Source organism: Oryza sativa, chromosome 2 (assembly GCF_034140825.1).
Source record: "Oryza sativa Japonica Group chromosome 2, ASM3414082v1".
NCBI lineage: Eukaryota > Viridiplantae > Streptophyta > Magnoliopsida > Poales > Poaceae > Oryza > Oryza sativa.
In genome coordinates this window covers 8,784,908-8,807,838 of record NC_089036.1, presented here as the reverse complement: position 1 = coordinate 8,807,838, position 22,931 = coordinate 8,784,908, and the positions used below count along the sequence as shown (strand labels likewise).

At 39.0% G+C, this 22,931-nt stretch overlaps 3 protein-coding genes across 4 annotated transcripts; 1 reads left to right on the top strand and 2 right to left on the bottom strand.

Annotated features, from left to right (window-relative positions):
- Positions 1 to 451: 451 nt before the first annotated feature.
- Positions 452 to 2,614, bottom strand: LOC107276790 (abscisic acid receptor PYL3-like). The gene is made up of 2 exons (XM_026023027.2): positions 2,399 to 2,614; positions 452 to 793 (listed from the first exon to the last, which is right to left on the bottom strand). The coding sequence occupies exons 1-2, from the start codon at positions 2,552 to 2,554 to the stop codon at positions 572 to 574; spliced, it is 378 nt and encodes a 125-aa protein (XP_025878812.2). The 5' UTR covers positions 2,555 to 2,614; the 3' UTR covers positions 452 to 571.
- A 10,299-nt stretch (positions 2,615 to 12,913) lies between these two features.
- LOC4328914 (40S ribosomal protein S15a-5) lies at positions 12,914 to 15,393 on the top strand. The gene is made up of 3 exons (NM_001409965.1): positions 12,914 to 13,134; positions 14,022 to 14,182; positions 14,932 to 15,393. The coding sequence occupies exons 1-3, from the start codon at positions 13,005 to 13,007 to the stop codon at positions 15,028 to 15,030; spliced, it is 390 nt and encodes a 129-aa protein (NP_001396894.1). The 5' UTR covers positions 12,914 to 13,004; the 3' UTR covers positions 15,031 to 15,393.
- A 533-nt stretch (positions 15,394 to 15,926) lies between these two features.
- Positions 15,927 to 22,287, bottom strand: LOC4328913 (probable protein phosphatase 2C member 13, mitochondrial). Of its 2 annotated transcripts, none has more exons than NM_001409964.1 (8): positions 21,751 to 22,185; positions 18,292 to 18,419; positions 18,114 to 18,212; positions 17,840 to 17,998; positions 17,173 to 17,259; positions 16,845 to 16,936; positions 16,554 to 16,628; positions 15,927 to 16,378 (listed from the first exon to the last, which is right to left on the bottom strand). In NM_001409964.1, the coding sequence occupies exons 1-8, from the start codon at positions 22,062 to 22,064 to the stop codon at positions 16,241 to 16,243; spliced, it is 1,092 nt and encodes a 363-aa protein (NP_001396893.1). In that variant the 5' UTR covers positions 22,065 to 22,185; the 3' UTR covers positions 15,927 to 16,240. The 2 variants fall into 2 exon arrangements, with proteins under 2 accessions (NP_001396893.1, XP_025879142.1); XM_026023357.2 differs by having other exon boundaries at positions 15,985 to 16,378; positions 18,292 to 18,414; positions 21,751 to 22,287.
- Between the last annotated feature and the right edge of the window lie 644 nt (positions 22,288 to 22,931).

Here is a 22,931-nt window from a genome sequence, read left to right as displayed (position 1 = left end):
AATATGATAGATTGATGGTAGGCATGGCGCGTAAATAAATTTTCGATGTCATATGGGTTGATATGATAGGGAATGATATTAACAAGTCTTTAATTAGGGTCGTATGGGCTCTGATATGACGAGAGAGATTGTTAAGCATAGCTCACAGACAAGTCTTTGTGATCATATGAGTTGATGTAAATGAGTAGATTGTTGGACCTAATGTGTGAAAGAGGAGATTGTTAAGTTTAGTTTCATTTTGGTAATTTAAATAGGAGTAGCCTGATCCATATCTACAAGTCTAGTTTTTCGAGTTGTGTATACCTATAAAGTAAAGTTATGGTTCTGGTTGAACATGTGATGTTGCCAGTCTAATGTGACCTTAATGACCCATGATTGGTGGATTGGGTCACGCACTCTAACATATATCTCGACGACGATATTACAGTAGTAACCTTCCTCACCTAGCATCACGTAAAAGAATATGTATACTTCTGGGATTACCCCAATTTTGCTGCTGCTATGCAAATGGCAACAAGCCAACAATGCAAAAAAAAAAAACCCTCCAATTAATGTCTGGTCTAAAATCCAGTCATTGTGCAGGAGGCTCGGCGAGATCCCCCTGGGCAAGCAGGAGACGTTGAGAAACCATCGCGAGTGACCTGAGGTTGCACCGGATGAGGAACTCGACGAAGTGGCGCGTCTCGTCGGCGGTGTTCCCTTCGGGGACGTCGACGACGAAGGACTCCGACACCAGCGTCGCCGGCTCGCCGTCGATGACCTCGGGCTTGGCCGTCAACACTGACGAGTAATTCTGCAGAATATAAATAGTCTCAAAAGCAGAGATTGGAGATACAAACCTTTTTAACTATTAAAAAATTAATTAAGCATGGGATCATCAGTTAATTAATTAATTTATGTTTGTGGTCAGCCAGCCAGTAGACAGTAGTTGGCCTAACCTACACAAGCACGACAACACCAGGATGGGAAAGCATTCGTTCTATCTTTTCATATACTGATCAGGCTTTTCTAGGAGATTTCCACGTTACTATTTTTTTTTCGAGGATTTCCACATTACTTTGACTCTTGTCACAAAAAAAAAATAAACCGAGAAGAATTACTGTACTGCAACATTGTGTAATATTTTTCACTATGGTGTGAGTCATATTGAAACTTGAAAGTGGAAATTATACGCTTAATTGGGTGAGCTTGTGGGGTGCAAGATTTTTTGTATGTGTAATATTTTTCAATGTGAGGAAAAAAAGTACTCCCTCCGTCCAAAAAAAATTCATTTAAAGATAAATCTGGACACATATAGAATTAATTTTTTTTAATGGATGGAGTATGTCTTATTATGTAGGACTAAAGGGATGAACATGTTTACCATGAATATTAGTGAACATGTTCGCCCATTTTTAGAACACAAATTCTACTCCGCAAATGTGTCTGTCGGATTCTATTTGTTAGTTTGAACCATTTCTGTAACAAATATTACTCCATCCATTTCATATTATAAGTTATTTACTTTTTTTTAGTCAAACCTCTTCAAATTTGAATAAGTTTTCAAAAAATATAGTAGTGTTTTCAACGCAAAACAAACTATTAAAAAAATATATTCAATGTTAGATCTAATGAAATTAATCTAATATTTTATATATTGCTAAATTTTTCCATAAACTTGATCAATCTTAACAAAGTTTGACTAGAAAAAAAGGTCAAACCACTTATCATATGGAACGGAGGGAATACTACCTAGCTACTCCTTTTTTTTTTTGCTTTAGGTTGGCCATCCATGATCAAACTGATTAATTTTCTATGTCATCAAAAAATATGGAGACAGCTTGGTTTGTTGATAAATTCAACCTACCAAATTTTGATATACACCAGACAAAATATGTACTGCCTCTAGCCTAAAATATACACAGATGTTAAGGCCCTGTATAGAGAGCTTTGGATTCAGATAAGCAACTAGTGAGAATAAGGAGAAGTCGGAAAACCAGCTTCTGGCTTCTAGTTTATTTTCTTGATTCTATAACTACTTTTTAAAATCTAGATAAAAATCTAAAGTATTTAGAAGAACTTTTGATTCTTGGAGAAGCTGTAGCTTCTACGAGCTCAACCAAACAGATCCTTAGAAAGTAGGTGGAATTTAAAACCACACCAAAATTTAATGAGGCTTTAAACCGAACGTTACTTCAACAAAAAAAAATTTATAGTAGATGGTAAGAGAATTGCTGGTTATATTAGAAGGAAAAAGGAGAGTCTTACATCAGGGGGGAAAGAAAAAAAAAGTAAAAACATAAATTTTGGTAATACGAAATATTTAGCAAACTTACCAAAAGTCAATAACGTCAAATCTTGGTTGTAGAATTCGTTTAGTGACAAATCAAACAGGCCTCTGAGATATGAACGAGCATACCTTGAGCCTATGGTCACCTCCAATGATCCTGACACCGAAGACGTGCTCCTTGTCGTCAAGGATCTCAAGCCTTTCTACACTGCTCTTGGCAGGGAAGCCCGACTTGAAATCAACCTCTCGCACACAACCAACGGCGAGACTAGTACTCCCTCGCATCGTGCAGCCGCGCACGAAGGGCTGGAAGATGTGTGGCTCTTCAAATCTTCTCACTATGGACCAAACCTGCAAGTGACCGGAAGCCAAAAAAAAAAAACTTCAATCCGCCAGGAAATTCTACGGCTTGTTTGGTAACTCGAGTGAAGGGAATTGGAAGTTTCAACGAGGGAATTGATGATGAGATTAAGATGGACATTTTATTTTTAATTTCAATATCTTGTTTGGTGGAGGTGATAGAAATTGACAGGGAGTTTAGTTGGTGATTAGGTCATCAATAAAAACGGATGGCTGAGATTTGCTTAGACAAAGTAAAGGAGGAATTCCCTCCCAATTACATGCCCGGATGCCCCTACACAGGTATTGAAAAGGAGAGAGTTCCTTCTCAATTCCCCATCCTTATCCCACCAAAATTTCTATGTCTCCCAACCAAACAAAACACTTAATAGTCTCATTCCTCTAAACTTTCAATCCCTCTTAAAAACTCCCTCCTAGTGCTCTAGTGCAGACGATAACTTACTACCTCCATCCTAGAAAAATTATGGTTTTACACTGTTTATATTCAACATTTGACCGTCTGTCTTATTTGAAATTTTTTTATGATTAGTATTTTTATTGTTATTAGATGATAAAACATGAATAGTATTTTATATATGACTAATATTTTTTTTATTTTTCATAAATTTTTAAATAAGACAGACAATCAAAATTGGACACGTAAACCCACAACTGCACTTATAATGGGACAGATGTAGTATTTTTTTTCAGTCAGATAGGTACTCTTGTGGTTAAAGATGTTGTTTTGAACATCCACACGGTATTGATTTGAGATGTAACTTTGACTACTAATTTCTACTGCAAAATATTGGTAGACCCACCAGCTGGTATGTTCAAAGCTTAATTAATGAATGAAAGATAAAAACATTTCCAAAAAGAAAGAAATAAAAGTAAGATTCTCATGCATCTGGTTATGAAGATAGAAACAACTTGGTGGGCTCATGCAAGTTATTCTTCTTGGTGGGCTATTAGAATTTGCCAAAAATGAAACACCTAAACTATCATCAGAAACAAGTTAGTGGGGTCATGCATATTATTCTTCTTGGTGTGGAATTATTGTAATGATATGTGTCATGCTATGCTTTGTGCGTCTTTGACGCAGCAGCCAGGTTATCCATTATAAGGTATTCAATGAAGTGGAAATAAACGAAAACACAGACTGTCCTTTCTGCTTTAGCTAATGTTCAGAAAAGTGGAACATCGGGATCGATATGCCTGCTTGACACATTTGTTGAATAATTCTGCCGTTCAAATAGACAAATTAGGATGGTAGCAGGCTAGCAGCTGAAACAACTGCATAACATTACAAACATGTTTGGCTTCAGATGGATTCAGAAAACTTTCACAGTATGCATAGCAGCTGGAAGGCATTGACTAGAGATGCAATCTGATTTATTTGGCCGGTTAGGAAGAGGAGATATGAAACCATGGCGTAAACTGCCAACAGAGGAATCTTGGAAGCAGAGTTAAAAAAAATGTTGGTATCAAACTGGTACATTTAAATTCAGTAATTTTTTTAGTGAATCAAATTCATTTAACTGATAAGAGAAAATTTCACTTTTGGGGAAGAAGACCATCTTTAGTTACAATTTGACAAAGCTCAGTAATATCTTTTTCTCATCCTTCCACTTCTTATTTTGATGTCTGGTACAATATAATCTTATTTACAACTGATTACATATTTTGATAATTGTGAGGTGAAATTAGATAGTTTTTCAGTATGTTGTTGATGAAAAATGGACATCTGGCAGTTTACAAGAGTAAGGCCCTTTCCTTACAATGGGTATATGATGTAAGATTATTTTCTTTATTACACTGAAGACGCACATCTACACCACTGTACATGCACATAAATGCACCCCTCTAAAACAAACTGAAAGATAAAAATCAAACATAAAACAGTGAAATAAACAAGATTCCTACATACTTATTAAGCGCAAGATCTTGTGTGTGTAAATATGAGCACGGAGAGTAAAACTGTAGTGGGCAGAATCATACACCTACAACTGCACTACACCAAAAAAGTGTTTCATCCCTAACATTTTGATTTAGTTCTATGATTTAAGTCTATCTACAAGAACCACATCAGACTAAGGCCACCGGACTAGAGAATAAGTGATCAAAATCATCTACAATTTACAGTCATTCCTACAGAAGTTGTGGATGCATAACTCAACCCACTAAAATTCAAATGTTGATATGGATTAATATGATTTTTAAAGCTCTAGTTGGTACACGAGTTTGGAAGTTATACTTGTTTTATTAAAAAAAATACCGATATCTAATTGTATCTCGTTTTAATAAAACAACAGGATAAAAAAAAGTAAGACTGATTGCATTATATAATATAGAGAAAATCCCCTATGTACCCATGAAAGTTCACCTAATCCCTTCTATATCCCTGAATTTTGCTCAATCTCTTACATACCCTTGAATTTTAGTTTGGATCCCTTCCATGCCCTTTCCGCTAGTTGACTGTTAGTTGACCGTTAAATTCTTTTGAAAAAGTCCATTTTGCCCTTTGCTATGAAGAAACATAATAAATTAATGAAGTATATTGTTAGAATGTAAAAATTTATTGGATGAGACTATTATATTTATGAGTATGTGATGCACCATATTATTTGTGACAAATTTACTTTTACATATGATATAAAAAGTTAATACTTATTTATTAGTTATTAAAAGTTCTTTTATGTAGCATATGTGTTTTCATAGTAATACAACAGATTTATTTATTACTATCAGAACACATATGCTAAAAAAATCTATTAATAACTAATAAATAAGTATTAATTTTTTATATCACATCTAAAAGTATATTTATCGCAAATAATATGGTGCATAACTATCTCATAAACATAATAGTCTCATATAACAAATTTCTATGCTTCAACAATATACTCTATTAATTTATATGCTTCTTTATACCAAAGGGTAAAATGGACTTTTTCATAAGAATTTAACAGTCAACTAGCGGAAAGGGCATGGAAAGGATCCAAACTAAAATTCAGGGATATTTAAGGGATTGAGCAAAATTCAAAGGTACAGAAGGGATTAGGTGAACTTTCAGGGATACACAGGGGATTTTCTCTATAATATATATAAGTAAATTCAAGAAATATGGATGAAACAGAGGGACTAGCTTGTCCCTACAATTAATGAAACATAAGTGCATGCCAAAAAAGGAAAAAGTAAGATTCTTGTCTTACCAATTACTTCTAGCTGATGTTCTTTTCAATGTGCTTTGTCTATAATGATACTCATTAAAACACTTAAAACTTTCCCTTTATAATAATATGGATTTTGCGAAGAAAGAGCAACAGGATGGTAACAGACATCCCTCTAGGTCTGTTAGCATACAAAACATATATTCTTCTTGCTATTATCAATTTGTCATTGAATGCAGAGGCTCATCAAACTTTTGAACAAACAAAGGACGAGCCTGTTTCACATATTTGTTTGAATCTTGTTTTTTCTTCAAGATGCATCTAACAACCTACAACGTAATGTATATATAGCAGCTGGAAGACCTTAATTACCTGCAGATACGCATACACTTGATCCATTTTCCATTGTTGTTGTTCATTAGCTACTAGAAGAGTATATCTAAAACAGAGGCTTCATTTAAATTTGTAAAATTCAGCTAACTCTCGAGGGGAAAAAACACTTATTTTTTTAGGTTCAGTTCTTCTGAACTTCTGCAAACTTTTCTCTTCCACTTGTGTACTTATTTCATTTTTTTTCGTGGAAAATCTTCGTTTTCAGTGAAGTTTCAGCGTGTGCTGGTAAACTGCCAGCAAGAGCTAGCATATACAACATCATTATCAGTGAAAACAAAGAGAGACCCAAGAAACACACATCCAAGATCAAGAAGTCTCAAAAATCAATGCAAGAACCAAATTTCAGAGAAGAGAAATTAATTAACCGGCCGATCGAAAGATTGACAGGTTTGGCGCTACTGGAGAGATCAGATGGGTGAGCCTGAGCACTTACGAGGTGGACGGGCGCGTTGATGCGCATGGTGACGGCGGAGGAGCACTGGCCCGACGGTGGACTTGGCTCCGGCCGGCCGCCGGCGTCCATCTCCACCATTCCGGGCAGCTGAGCTAGCTGCAAGTAATTAAGCAGCTAGCTGAGGAGAGTGAGGTGAGGTTTCCGGTGCAACCGAGCAAACGCTGTGTTTAAGCCGCGGTGTGCCTTGCCGTTCACCGTACGAATCGAGGGCGCCGGAGCCAATGGGAAGCGAGGCCACACACCGGTGAGGGACAGAGGGAGGGGGATTTGCACAATTGCACCGGACCCACTTACCTTTTTCCAAGAAACTAGCTGCTGGGTGCGTTGCAACAGGATACGATATGGTGAACTTGGTTTAATATTTTTGTTCTCTTCTTCCGTACACTCGACTAGCAAGAATACCTGCGCGTTGCAATGGGTGAAGACAAATATATTAAACCACATATTATCTCAGGTTTTTACAACAATAATAATAATAATCACATTAGATAGCTTATCATTGTAAAGATGCAAAACATCGATAAGATCCATCGACAATATAGGAATCCGCTGCCGGACCTCCCCTCAATTGCCTCCTCACAAAGCAGTCGGCACCAACCAAGAGCTCTCTTGCCACCGCACGTTGCAGGACCTCGGCCCATCGCGTTCAAATCAACTCAACCTATGAAATTAATCGATCAATCTCTTCCTTTTCCTTTGGTAATACTGATTTTGTTTAGGGTGATTGGAGTCCGATCATCAACAAATCAGTTCTCCTCTTTCTCTCTCCATGTCCGATATGGCTTCTTTTATGCTCATCAACTAACTGAAGAAGCGGGGGGCGGAGACGGAAAGCGAGGGGCAGGAGTCGAGGAGTAGGGATCTTGCTGTTAGATCTATTGGATGAAGGATCATGATTATTCGATTGATGGAAGACAAAAACTCTACCAATGTTTTAAGTAGGTAAAGATTGGTCAAGGAGCGTCTTTTATACATGAGATTTGGAATGGGAAGGAAGGGGAATAGCTAAGTTCCGGTTTTTAAAAAAAATGCTGCATATATTCGATTGGATATAGAGGCTGGGTAAAAAAAAAACCTTCTCTAAAAAATATATATGGGTGACCAAGGCAAACTCTATTCTGAACTTATATATCTTTGCAAACTTGAGTCGAAGGGGTTGTGTTTCTGAATATCTTGTTGTTCCTTGAGGTCTAAATGCTCCATGCCATTAAAATGATGATCTCCATATAAAAAAGGGTTATGCATGTTACTTTCTTTGCAAATCCTCTATAGCTTCTTGGACTGAAATATTTCTTCTTGTGAGACAAATGATATTCCAGCACTCTTGTGAAAAAGGAAAATTATGAAATAAGTAGTAAGGTCTCTTCCTAAATAAGTGCCCTCGTGTATTTTTAGACATAATTAGGTTCAATATACCGAAATAATTGATGTTTTCAATATTGCAAAAGTTGATTGGTACATATATACTTGGATGAGAAGGGGAAAAAGTAACTGTTCCTTTTGTTTTTGTTTCTTTTTATGTGAAGGGGGGGTAGCAGAAAAGGTTGAAAATTCCTCCATTGTGTTATGAACCTGAGACCCCAAGATTTGTCATGCTACATTGCCACTGGTAGCAATGAGCTGGGGACCGAAGTATGTGTTGAGTACAAAAAGACAGAGAGTACAAAGAAATGGGCCAATGCATGGAGGGTTCAAAAGGAAAAGATGAAAAAGACAGAAGTGTATAACAATTGCGATAATGAGGTAGAAACTAGCCACATGATACTTTGTATGATTTTCTAGCATATTTTATTTTTCCTAATGAACAAGCACATTCATACGCAGCACTGAAGTCAAGTGCACTCTTTGAACTCACATCTACATAGAACCGCACAAAAATTTCGGTGTTGTGGATGAGTAGTGGCATGTGGTAAGCTTCATCTAGCCATTGCCACGAGAAGACATTTTCTACATGTCATTTGGGTGCGGGCCCAGTTTAGGTCTTATTCGGTTAATCCCTGTGATAGAGGGATTGGAGGGGATTTATTCCACACCTATTGTGGTGTGGAATTATTCACCCTCAATCCCCTCCAATCCTCTCTAAACCGAATAAGCCCTTAAGGAAATCAATGATTGACATAGCAATTTGTAAGAGGAATACCTATATGCCTTCTTTGGAACCAAGAAAAATAGAAAAAAAAGATTATGTCTTCTTTGAAACTTGAGAAATTGTTTTGGTTCTCCAGGAACTAAAGTAATTCTTATGGAAATCCTTCAGATTTCATTTGAGTTCTCTTTTCAATTCCAAGGATGGAACTATTCCATAAGATATTTTTATTGAAAGGTAGCATGAGGTCTTACCTCATGTTTTATCTCCTTCATTATCTTGAAGTTCATATGATTTATCTTTGATATTACTAAACTCTATTTTTTAGAAATTAATATGAATTCATTCCCTATATTATTCCACAACCATGATATTCTATTCGTGCATTTTTATTTCCAATTGTGTATTCCAATATATGAAGCCCATAAAATCGTTATGTTAAGAGTATTGTACACCTTTAAAAAGCAACATTAATTTCAATTTCCTAGGGCATACTTGTTATAGTCTGATCAATTTTAGTATAACTATGAATTTGTGCATCTCAGATGCAGAGGTCGCTAGAGGTATGTAAAAACTAGATCTTCTACTGTCTTTATTTTTTTAAAAAAAAAAGAAATCAGAGTAATACTATTCAGCTCTTTTGAAATTACTGTATTACTCTGTCTGAGCTAAAAGGGAATTTAATTTGTGACTCTTTGCGTTGCCGACCGGCGAGGCCTAGCTACCTGTGAATGCTTTGTTGCGTGTGGTGGCCGAAAAGGCTCTTGCTGAGAAGACAAACTTAAAAAAAATAAGGTAAAAGCACAACCAGTAATCATCCATCAGGCCCCTGATTATGCTTAATTAATCGCCAACAGATAACACCAGTTTATGGAATGATCACCTGCTTCTTCTTCTTCTTCTTTTTGATTTCAATCTTTGGATTCCTATGTATCACTGTGTCGAAGAATTATTTATTCACATGACCAATTAATTAACTACAATCGGTAATAACTATTGTCGGCAAAAACCGTGTAATGACCGGTTTGCCATTGCTTTGCACTTCAGTGTCGCAGTCTTAATCTGGCTTAGCTTAATTATTCAAATCAAGCATTATCATTTTGGTATGCCAAGTGAAGATTGTTAGCTAGTGTGTCAAGAACAACAAAAGGAATTGCTTCCAAAGAGGATGCAGTTTTAAACAAAGTATGTGGCCAATTGCAACTGGCTATAATTAATGTAGAGTGCTAGCTTGATAAATTAATTAGGGAGAGTCATTGTTTATTACTTCTGCCTTAGTGGAAGTGGATATGCAAATTTTTAGCACACTACTTTAATTTTCGTGTGCATAGGCAGTTTTAACAGCTTAACTGCGTCAGATAAAGGGGGCTATATACAGGGGCGGATCCACCCATTAGGCAGAGTGGTGGACCGACTCAGCTATGACTCGTGTCGCCCCACACCCTCAAGACCCCTTTACCTCCTTATAATAGTCATGGGCCATCAAAATTAGGTATAACAAGATGTGAACACCTAATAGATTGAGGCAGTTATGTGAATGGACTGTTAATATGATATGTGTTGTGTTCGATTGCTCTTATCGAGTGAAAATCTCCGTTCTCCGCCCCATCTATATTTTAAAGCCGCGTCCGCCAATGGCTATATAGATATGTGCAGTTTATTGCCACAGTTTTGAGTCCCATTAGCAATGTTAATACTTAATCAATATGTTTCTTTGTTGTTGGGTTTTCTGATATTCGATGGGTTGCTTGGACTTAAGGATGATTGCACTTTGGCAATAGATAAGTTGAAATGGTCATTCCTAGCAAAGAGTAGACATAGGGAAGATGTATTCATATAAATTAATGTTCTCCATATATACATGATACTAATTTTTTCCTGATGGTAACAATATTGTGTGGTCGCAGGTCACACATATATGGTTAGAGTCAAAAGTTTCTCCTTACCTAGTATTTTCTTCGTCCCAAGATATAAAAAACATAATATTAGATGGGACATATCATAATACTGCAAATATAGACAATCCCATCGAGTATTAGGTTCTTATATTTAGGAATGAGGAGAGTACTTATCAAGAACAACCTTTCCATATTCTCTTCCTGATAATAATGCACATAAGACAGACATATGGGAGTAGTTTTTCTTTTACCACAGAGGAGGACTAATTTAATGACCAAAAGAGGTGAATAATGATGAGGCATGCAAAATTTGGCATGTCCCAGAAACCAGCCATCATAGGGTGCACCTACTCAATTATCAAAAGCTCAAAATAAAACAGAAACCAGAGCTGATCAGTGATGACAAAAGGTGGAGCCACCAGCATTATTTTCTTTTTGTGGGGGAAAAGGACGGCCTGACAGTGAAATAAAGAGCATTCCACAAGATGGCTAGAGAGAAAACAGGCATGATGGGACAGAATGATGATGATCACCTTGTGAGCTAGTAATCACCTTGTGCCTTGTAGAGATGTATATTCATGTCACCCAATGCGAGGTATAGTAGTTGGTAGCTGGAACAGCATCCTTCGAACTTTCAACCAGGCCGGTGTACTGTGTGTGTTAGGTCCCTTTCAGTGTTAAGATATGTTGATATTAACATTGGTGATGATCTTCCCTCCAAAAATAATTGTTAACATTGGTGAGAGAGCATGATTTTGCTATGTCATGTGTATGTACTAGTTGTTTTCGCTAAAAGGCAAGCACCTTTATGGAATAAGCTAGGTTACGCAATCGTAGCAATGCCTTATGTGTTCGACCTTACTTCGCGCAAAAGGTTTTACTCAGGTGCTGTTTGGTTGGAGAGTTTTCTTCCACAATCTATTCGCACTGCAATCTGATCAAGTTATTATGTGTTTGCTTAAGGCCCAGCCCTAGGGGGGTCGAGCTATGCCATCGCACTAGGCCCTCGAAGTTAAGGAGCCTCACAACATATATGTATGCTATAGATATAGAAGTCCATAGACCATATGAACTTAGATTTAGAAAGCACAGGAGAAAGATATATAACTTGTTTGCATTTATTAGAAACATCATTATATTATCAGAGTTGTATTAAAGGGCTCATCTTTCTAGCTTCGCTCCGGGCCACTAAATTGGCAGGACCGGGCCTTGCTTTGCATACGACGGGATCGGGTACCATGGGAAGCGATATGGACCCAATACAAACTCGTTACCGTCCGATATCAAGTGTTTTCGGAAAACATTACGGTAAGTGATCTTCTGCTCGAATCCAAACAAAGCACGGTAACGCTTGTTCTGTTTCCATTCACAGAGTGATGGGAAAACATTTACGTTTGCATTACCAAAACATTTACATTCTCTTACCATGGTTCAAGCCATCAACCAATAGCGATTGCCATAGTATTGTATCTTGGGAGAACCCATAATATGCATGCTTCCTTTTTTTAGTGGAGAAAATTTAGAGAAACTACAAAATGAATGGGAGGAGGAGATCTAGGGGGATGAGAGAAAAAATGGGGACTTTTCAGGCAGTTAAGAGGTAGAGTTCAAGCATTGAAAGTGATCTTCATTTTTAAATGAACTGATCAGCTTGGAGCGTAGTTATCACTATTGATTGATGGCTTGAACCGAGAATGATACTCAGTTAACTCTATCAAGTGCAATCCGTGGAGCTACCCTAAGCAATCGTGCTTCTGTCAACACATGTGATTAGGGATGCAAGCGGCACGGGCAAGCAAGATTTTTTATCCCGCTTATCCCATTTTTTATTTAATTCTTTTTCTCTAAAATTTATACTACCATATAAAAAAATAAACTAGTAAACGAATTTTTATACGGTTTATGGGATTGTCCACTTTATCCCTACATGTGACCTCGAGATTGACTAACCTCAAACGAGTTTGAGAGTGGCAATTTTTCCATCTTAGACCGAGATTGTTTCTAAGAACGAGACGCATTATGAGTTCCACCTGTGAATATCAAAAATCAAAAATCACTCACTACATGCAACGCTTTCGAAAAAGGAAAATACAAACTACGAATTTCGGATATATACCATGTTTTTCATTATAATCGGAAATTAATCTTTTTCTACGACGGAGGAAGTACAAGATAACCGAAGGTCCAAACAAAGAAAACACAAAGCCCACCAGCAACCCTAGAAGGCTCATCTGTAACCCCAAAGGCCCAAGGCCCATTAGGCCGAATAACACCTCCTTTCCAGCCCGCGACTCGTGCGGCCGTGTGCGTGCGTGCGTTGCCCTTGCTGCGGGTGCAGAACTCCATCTGCTCCGGCGGCGGCGGCGGCGGCGGCGGCGAGGCGAGGAGAGAGAGGATGGGGCGGCGGATCCTGAACGACGCGCTGCGGACGATGGTGAACGCGGAGCGGAGGGGGAAGGCGACGGCGCTGCTGCAGCCCATCTCCGGCGTCATGGTCTCCTTCCTCAACATCATGAAGCACCGAGGTGGGCTTCCTCTTCATTTCGGAGCGCCCCTACTGCTTCCGCCCGCGTAGTCTGCACTGCTTGCTGCTGCTGCTGCTTGAGCTGTTCTACTACTGTCGAACACGAGGGTTTCATTCATGTGGGGGCGGGGGAGGAGTCTGTTGGGTTCAATGTGCGATTTACTAGTCTTTACTCAAGTAATCCCACCCACCGAGCATAGCAAATGTTTGGATTAGTTGTGAGGGATGATGCTTTACTTTTGGGGGTTTTGGGTTTTACGGAGGAAACTACAGAAACGAACACGAAGTGAGATGGTCATGCTAAGAACGATTTTTGGGATCTTTCGGTACCTAGACGGCTAGATTAGATAATTGACTTGTTTTTGTGTCTTATATTTGCGTCATCTGGATGGACGAAATGTGATGAGTTAGAGTTAGCATTGTCATTTCTTATTGTGGGAAACTGTGGATTGCTATCGGAAAATGAAGGCGAGTGTGCATATTCTTAAGATGCTAGATTTTTGTTTTATTGGTAGCTTGATGTTTAGGCTTTGCTATATCCTACTATCCTTTTATCTCTTCAATCGGTCAGGTCAGGTCGGGCATTTGTTTGCTATTCCCTAGATCGTTCTGTGCTTGAGCTTCTTATACCCATTTCATCTAACACAAGAGTGTTTGCATTGCACCGGTCACTTGAAATTATGCACCGCAATAAACCGATAACAGACCCAAGGAAAACAAAATGATACTTGGCATACTGACTCGCCTGTTTTCTCCTTGTATTTTGGCTTCTTCATGCGAAAAACAAAAGGAAATATTCTGATATTGCTCGGTGCCCTCCATTTGTTTAGCCCACATATGTTGCCTGTCTAGTTTTTTTCTGACATTTGGGCTTTTAATATTTTACAGGGTACATTAAAAAGTTTGAGGTCATCGATCCCCATAGAGTTGGAAAAATCAATGTAGAGCTTCATGGAAGGATTAAAGATTGTAAGGCTCTTACTTATAGGCAGGATATTAGAGCCAAGGAAATAGAACAATACAGAGTTCGGATGCTTCCAACACGGCAGGTATTCCATCTACTAATTTGTGACCATTGAAATATTTAGTTAGTTGTTGGACTATTCTTCTTATCCTTTTTTACACTGCAAATAGTGTCTTGGAGAATTAAGAAGCTGAAGTTCCTATAAGTTCTTGGTTTTAAATGCTAGATATTTTATGTACTCTCTTGTTGAAAGTAACGGAATGTATGTAATGTCAATCATGTAAAGTAAATCATGTATAGGAGCAACAAAATATTTAACTAGATCAGACAGTAGCCTACAATATCTTAGTATCATGAACATTTAATTCCTTAGAAAACTTCATAATTGATGTTTGTAGTTAACACGATCGTACTGTATCTTCTTTGTTGCAATTATTTTCTGACACAGCAAACTCTTTCAACATGGCAGTGTAAAATCCATTTTGAAAAATATTTTTAAGGAGCTGAATTGATAGAATATGGATGATGAGAAGAATTATAACTAGCATGTTTGTTAAGTGTCACTGATGCAAAGTCCCTTTCAGAAAACAAAGCAAATGATAAGATCCATGGACCATTGGCTATCCCTTCAGGGTGATAGGCCACATTGGCAAATTTGATTTCTCGCAAAAACATGGTTTTTTTTGCCCACTTTCATTAATATTAAGCAACTAATTGGTGTTACCTAGCGTTTTTGTGATTGAGTTATCGTCGTAACTCAATTCATTATCACTTCTACACCCCTTATTTTACATAGTGTATTATTGCTGACTCAGTGCGCTGTTTGTCATGCAGTGGGGCTATGTCGTGATCACAACTCCAAATGGTGTACTGGATCATGAGGAAGCAATTAAGCAGAATGTGGGCGGGCAAGTGCTTGGTTATTTTCATTGAGAAGTAACATTGTTTTCCTGTCTTGTTATGTCTGGCCTTGTTCTCCTGTGTGTTATCACTGAACTCTTTTTTTTTTTTTTGTACTTTTGAGTGTTGTTGCTTTTGTTCATGGCCAACAGGAAATGCAATAACGCATAAAAGATACAGCTCAGAGCACTAGAAAATGCCAATTGTTAAAGAAAAAGATTGTAATCCTTCGTTGGACTGTTCTTTCTGTAGACTATTGCATCTTGATTTTGGAGTTACTCCTACATAGCTATCCTCTCGACCGGAGAAGATATGGTCCAGAGTATGACAGTTTGTATCTGATACACAAGCTTCTCTGAAATCTTGCCTGTACTGAAAGGTTTTTTTTCTCTGAAATCATTGTGTTCATGCGTGTGATCAGTGCTCTAAGGTGACTGGTGTCTCCGGCCCAGTAAACTTACGATTAAGCGGCCCAGTAAACTTACGATTAAGCCGAAGTTAGCTAAATTCGGCATGTTTAACTAGGACGGTAATCGTCATTTGTCCGTCTGATTTAGCAGTTTTAGGGCCTGTTTTAACCAGCTTCAGATTGTTTAATGAGTAAATCCGGCCTGTGTTAACAGTGCTTAATTCTACCCGGTTAATGTGAGGGTGGGCTAAATTTAGTTACAACAAGCTTAGGCCAAATAATGTTGTTTGCGGGCCTAATCTCACCATTTTATCATTGGGGTGTACGCTAAACCGCAATTGTTGTATCGCTTTGCTTCGGCTATTGATAAGTTATTATGCATATGAGCATAGTTAAATTTGGCCCGTCACTAACGTTAAATGGACCAAATGATCCACACAAGTTCGGCCCAGAATCAACATTAAGCTTGTTGAAATTCGGACCATGCAAAACATTAAACAGACCTATGTACCCTACTATTGCCAAAAAAGAACTATATATCATCGAGAATTATATGCCATGCCCGTAATGGCAGGTAATTAGGTAAACAAGCAATTGATTTATTAGTATCCATCCAATTAAAACTGTGTGTTACACTCGAAATAAAATTTTCTGTTCGTAACACCTCTGAAAACAAAAAATGATTCCTACACAAGGAAAAGAATCAACGAAACAATCCTTAGCAAATGCTACAGGAGCAACATCTCCTGGGGAACCCCCTCTGTGGTTGGACTGCTGGAAAGTAGCTTGAAGTAGAAAAACCTTCAACCTTTCATCAGCTCTAGTCCCATCTTATTATTCAGTTTTATCATGGTGAAATTGCACCACGATGCATGTAATGTTGTCAGCGCTGCCTCGAGAATAGGCTATTTCCGTGAGTTTCCTAGCCACCGACTCAGGCAGGTCTTCTGTTTTCGCAAGGGAAACAGCTTCCTATTTTGGTAAACAGAATTATCAGAGAATTTAGCAATCATTAAAAATGTATACCCAGATCAGACAGAGAAGACAATAAAGTGATGCTTTGTTCAATGCTACATAAGCAGCAGTGGTTTCATTGAGAAATTCGAATCGTTTTCAGGTTGAGATAATGTGCTTGGTGGTTTATTACCTCATTTTCCACGACATCCCAAAGTCCATCGCTAGCAAGAACGAGGCATTCCAAGTCTTCATTGACAAGTTCTTCCTGTAATTTCTTAAGACATTAATCAAGCTTCACACACAAGCTATATGGTCATGATCAGAATTATACAGCAGAGGAGTCATACAAAGAGACAAGTTGAACTGCAAATACCTCCTATTCTGACTTTCATCTAGACTAGGCTAAGCCTTTAACTAGAGTAGGTTAAACTACATAAAATGAGGCCTACAAATCATAGCATGATTAAGTGCAATAAGATACCTGAATTTCAGGCTCTGCCACCACAAATGGCTTCAGTAGACGATTGCCAAATGCACGCGACATTGCCAGTACACCTCCTACCCTCCAAGTACCTGGGAATAAACTCACTTTTAAAAAACAAACAGAAAAATATATACAGAGATGGCATGATTTTAGGTAAATAAGGCTGCAATGCTAAACAACCCAGGTATGACATAGAGAACCTAACATAAACTACAAGGAGATCAGAAGGCACCAAATGGACAAGCCTTGTGCAACCTGCCTTGTCCATGTGAGCTTACAAAGGCAAACTATGCCCAGTGCATCCAAGAATGAAGATTTAGCTTACCAGCCCAAATGACAACTCCTCCTGCATTTTCAATTCTCTTCCGCTCATCACTCCTGTTAGGTTTGTGATCTTCTGACAGTGCCATAGCTAGAAAAAACGAATAAGTGAAAATCTTTAGGTGTTAATGGATGGGTATGGAAGACAAATATAAACTGAATAAAAAAAACTAGAAAATATTGAAACAGGAGTCCCATGGGCACTTTAGGTGTTAATGGATGGGTGGGGAAGACAAATATAAACTGAATAAAAAAACTAGAAAGTATTGAAACCGGACTCCCATGTGCACTTTTGTAGAGTGAACCAAGGCTAGCCAGGTTGGGAAGGGAAACCAAACATGCCCAAGCAAATTAGAAACAGCACCATGCAGGTAAACTTAGTTCTTTCAAGAGTTCAGTAATTAAGTTACCAATTCAGATCCCACCTAGATATCAGATCCAGAATGTCTAGAAAATAAGCAACCCTTGTCACTAGCCTTAAATTATGGTACAGGAAATAATCGTTAGCAGAAGGGCCAAGGGGGGTTTATATGAGACATTAGGTACCAAACTTCTTCAACAAAAACATCAATGCTGGGAAATTTAGAAACATTAAGCAGATATCAATGATAAGAATCCAAGTGGTTGTTCAGATGAAAAACTACATCCAACAAGCATGTGTTGTTACATACCTTTACCAGCTTTTGAAACAACAGCACGGGAATCACCAACATTTGCTACATATAGATGGCCACCCACCAAAACTGCAGTGGAAGCTGTTGAACCATCATCCCTGAAGGCATTGGATTCTGATTCTAAGAAATCTGTATCTGTTTTCTGATATGTTTCACCTGTTGTTATGTTTTGATTTTTTTTTCAAAAGTTGAGAAGATAATAATCATTAGCAACCTTTAAAAAAAAGGTGAACAGAGAACTGGAAAGGTAAGAATCAAAGAGAAAAATTACTTATGGCAAGCTTTGTATCTGTCAGGAACTCAGGGTGTTTCAGAAGATTTTCGAACAAATTTTCCTTCAAATACTCAGCAGCACGTGGTCCTCCATGACCTAATGCACCAAATCTTCAAAAGAAAAACATGGTGGGCACGGAATCACGAAAGTAGACAAGGAAAGATGGAAACCATACCATCAAATACACCAAATAGGCTAACAGCCTGTCCATCGATTTCAGTTAACTTTACATCATAGAAATCCTCCATGGTGGCTCTCTTCCCTCTAAAACTTGAATATCCACATTTCAGTTTACCATCTTCTCTGTCACAAATTTTTCGGACATTACGTTAACCAAGGTAGCATGTCAAATAATGAGTCCAAAGAGAATGAATGATTCTTGTAAAGAGATGGAAATTTAAACATTGGAGATAAAATTAATTGTCCCATATTCCAGCAAAAGAGATCACATTGTAAACTCTGATATATTCGGTCATGATTGCATGTTGAACAAACATGGTATGTTTAAGCCTTTAAGGCAGTCAAAATAGGATGCAGGAAAAAACTAGAATAAGAGGCCATCATGATTGTGTAAGCACAGACTTATAGAACTACTTCATATTCCAAGGAATGGGATCCATCGCACAATTCAGTCTTCTTATTAATGCAGGACTAGGTCAAGTGCTCAAATTCTTTACCAAAATTGAGAAAGAAAAGGTCAATACAAAAGTATGGGAATCACATAAATTATGGCATAAAGTACTGGTTTGCTTGAAATGTATGACTGACAGTTTCCTAAAAAAGGTGCATAGTTTGGTCAAAAGTAACTTGCTTACACCTCTTTTGGTGCTCAATGTATATCCAAAGTTAAGAAAACATATATTTGAGCGCCACTAGTACCATATGGCTGTGATGCAATCATGTAAATAGGAGCCTACTTTTCTTGACAACACTAATCAATTGACCTACTTGTACAATAGCATGCCCCTAAGGGCATGTTGCATATGTACCCTTTTTGGAGTTCCCATGTAGGGGTGAACAAAACGCTCAAAGCTCGTGGACCAGTTCAGCTTGAACTCATGTTCTAAACAAGCCAAGCCAAACTGGCTGTTTAGCTCGTTAGCTTAATCAGCCAATACCAAGCCAGCCAGTTTGCAAGCTACTCATTAAGCATGTTTGTATAAAAGACCATTCTATTTGTATTACTTAATGTCAGAATTACTTCATATCCTTTTATATTTAATAAATATTTTACTAATATATGATAACTTGGTGCTACTATTTTGCTAATATATGATAAATTGGTAAATATTAAATTGTACATGACATGTTTGAACATTTCTAGCTTGCTAACGAGCCAGCTCAAGTTAGCAAAATAAGCCGAGCCAGTCTTTTAGCTCGTTAAGGTTAATGAGCTGATCCAAGTTGGCTCCTTATCATAATGAACCTGACCAGCCAAGTCTAACGAGCCAAACTTGCTCATTATCCATCCCTATTTGCATGGCTTTTTAAGGAGAACATCAAGTATATAACCTAAGGTCTCCTTTGAACATGGAATTTTTTTTCCTGATTCCTGTTGGATGTAAACTGCCTCTATGAAACTCCTGTGAAATTTCAGCATTCAACTTCCAAGGAGCCCGAAATGTTTTTGTTTTTCATAAATACCATAAAAAGTCTAGTTCACCAAAAACAACCAAAGCTTCGCAACTCTCTGATACCACTATGGTATCTTCCATCCAAAGTCTCTGATGGCAACTTATCACCAGGCCCCCATCATATTTAATGGCTCAACCAGACCTGCTCCTCCCTACACTCTTTCTTCACTGAAGCTCCGCTTGTCTCTTGAGCCACTGCATTACCTACTTTCTTACTCCTAGTACCCCGCAATCTCCAAAATGCCATGTCCATCTACAAGCACATCACTGCGCCCTCCCTGCTAAGTGAGAATCAGTGTCATATCAAATGATTTCACCCTCACTGTGCTCTTCCATGCTGAGATAGTGACTCCATCGCAACCATATGTAAGAGGCACAACCTATCGCTCCAGTCATGCTGCCATGGCCACTAACTTCCCAGTTTGAGTATGTTAAAGACAGGAGCTAAGGATTTCAGTGAGCTTTGCTCATTTTGGCTGATGAATGCAGCAGGCGATATTATGAGGAAGATCGTGTATTAGCTATTTAATCATGTATGTAGTCCTATATTTGGTCTCTTAGGAGTAATTATGTCCTTATAATTTTGAGTGGGTACACAAACATCATACCTGCAGGACATTAACTGTGAAGATGATGCAGGAACAGAATTCTGGGGAAGGACCAAAGGAGCACAGAACGACTGGGTTTAGGTAGTAGACTAGATGGAACATGGCCTAGGCATGAGTCAACATTAGTGAGTCAGGAGTTTGGATGGAAGGGAACAAAGTGATATGTCTGATCTGAGATGGCTTCAACATTTTTTGTGGCATGAAAGTGAACCAAACTTTTTATGGTGGATATTCAAACAAGTATTGTTTGGTTGTTTGGGTGATTGGGATACTCTTCGGTTTATAAACTTTAGTATGGCAAATACCATGTTTCTTCATCCGCTGTAAAAATCCACTCATAACGATCTTCTTGGAACTAAGCTCATATGTCCAATAGGGCCTCCTCTCTTGTACTTAAATCTTTATAATCATAAATTCAAAAGCTGGCACATTCTTAAATCTTACTAGGCAATGGATTTTTATGCCATCATGGGTTCATACCTCGCCCTTGTTGTGCATCATACAAAACTAAGGTCTTCTATAATTATATATATATATCATCTATAAGTCCAATTGAAATCTAATAACCGTGACTAAATGTGTGCCTAGAGAAAAAAGTAGCAAAAAAACATGTTTTGGTTTTACCAATATTTTTTTATATGGGCATGGAGATAGGCTAAGCCACCAAAATTTGGTCAGATATTGCCATTCAAATTTTGTCCCCAAAAGTTTGGTAAGTCTATTGCCTACCTTTGCCAAATAGAGAGAGCACACAAATTATTGCCTACCTTTGCCAAATAGAGAGGGCACACAAATTGTGGTCACCAGCCAAATGGAGGACAAAAAAGCATGTGCATTGCCAAACTTTGGTTTGTCAGCTTAGGGCTTAAAATCAAACAGCCCCTAACTCATTGCATATGTATATACTACTTCCGGTATCTACATAAAAATCATCCATACGCATCGGCACATTGCCACAAAAATGGAAGATTGTTATCTATAAGCAAAGAATAGTGCTGAGCACGCAATTACCACCTTTTAGAGCATTACTGTTTTACGATAAGCTTTTCACGCATTAACTATTTCACAAAATTGTACAGGCGCGAATAATATCATGCAGAACCAATCCACTAAGCCATTAATAGCAATCAGAATATCTGCTACATTTGCATCCTTCATATTTGGGGCCTAGCAGGTTTCTTCATGCTAATTGGCTACCACCACAGGACAACTGAACAAACCAAACCAATTCCCCAGCGCAAAGGACCACATTCAAATGCCAACACGGTTCATTTCACACTAGAGGCGAAAACGAGATGGTTTAGGATCGAAACAGATACATAGAGCTATAATAACCATGAAAGTGTAAAGACACGCATTATTCATTATTATTATTATTATTATCATTATTACCTCGCCCACCCGCCGCTGGCGTACCCTGCGGCACCACCGTCCTGCGCGCTGCAGGCGACGGCCCCCGCCGCACGCTGCTGCGGCTGCATCTGCCCCGCAGCGGCGGCGGAGTCGGAGGAGTCGAGCATCATCCTGGCGGCCACCCGGAGCCCGCGCCACCCGCTGTGCCCACGGAGAAGCGCGCGCGCATCCACCGCCGCCCCGCCGCCAACGCCGCCGGAGAGGGCCCTGGGGAGAAGGAAGCGGGGGGTGGTGGTGGTGGTGGCGCGCAGCAGCAGAGGCAGAGCCCTCCTCAGGCTAGCGAAGCATACCATCTCATGGCTGGGCAGGCGGTGCGCTCCCCTCCCCACCGCCACCGCCGCGATCGAGGCGAGATCCAGTGGCGCGCGCGGGGGTCGGTGGGTTAATAATGGGGTTGGGGGATCTGGGGGGGCGTGGGGCGGTGGAGGGGAGGAGGAAGCGGCGGGGGCGGGGTGAAGGAGGAAGGGGACGGTGGTGTGGGTGTGGGCAGATTCCCCTGTGGCGTATGGGTGGACCCCGGGGACCCTGCCTCCTCTCCGCTAGAAATGGCCCCGGTTTCTAGGAATTCTTTTTTTTCTTTTCTTATAATAATGATTATTCAGGAGTTTAGGGCACGTCTGGTTCGAATCAGGATCATCTGCAGTCGAAGTTACGTGACTTCGGCTCACATATTACCGACAAATGTAACATGCATTTAACTGAAAAGGAATATGGCGCCTTATTTTTTTAGTTGAGTGAAGATGGCTATCTAAGATTTTTTTTTTACTTGTAAGAATGAAGGTCGGTTCGGTGATCCATTTGTTTTGGTTAGAGAGAGTATGATAGATGAATGGTTGCAATTGAATACAGGTGGTGAGTATACCCCCTTCAAATTCACAAGGCCGACAAAAGTACCAATCTATTACAAACAAACAAAATTCTAAAGAGAAATAAAAAAATCACACGCACATAAAAGGGGGAAAGGGAGAAAAACAGAAAGATCCCTCCATCCGTTAGGGCGCTCAGTTGGCTGCGTCTGGGCAAATCGTCCGGATCCCTCCATACGGTATCTAAGGGGAATATTTCTCTCTGGGCCGCCCTATCCCACTCCCACCCACCATCACCCACAAAATACAAGCCGCCATAATATCCATCCAAACACACCCTTAACTATGCAGGGA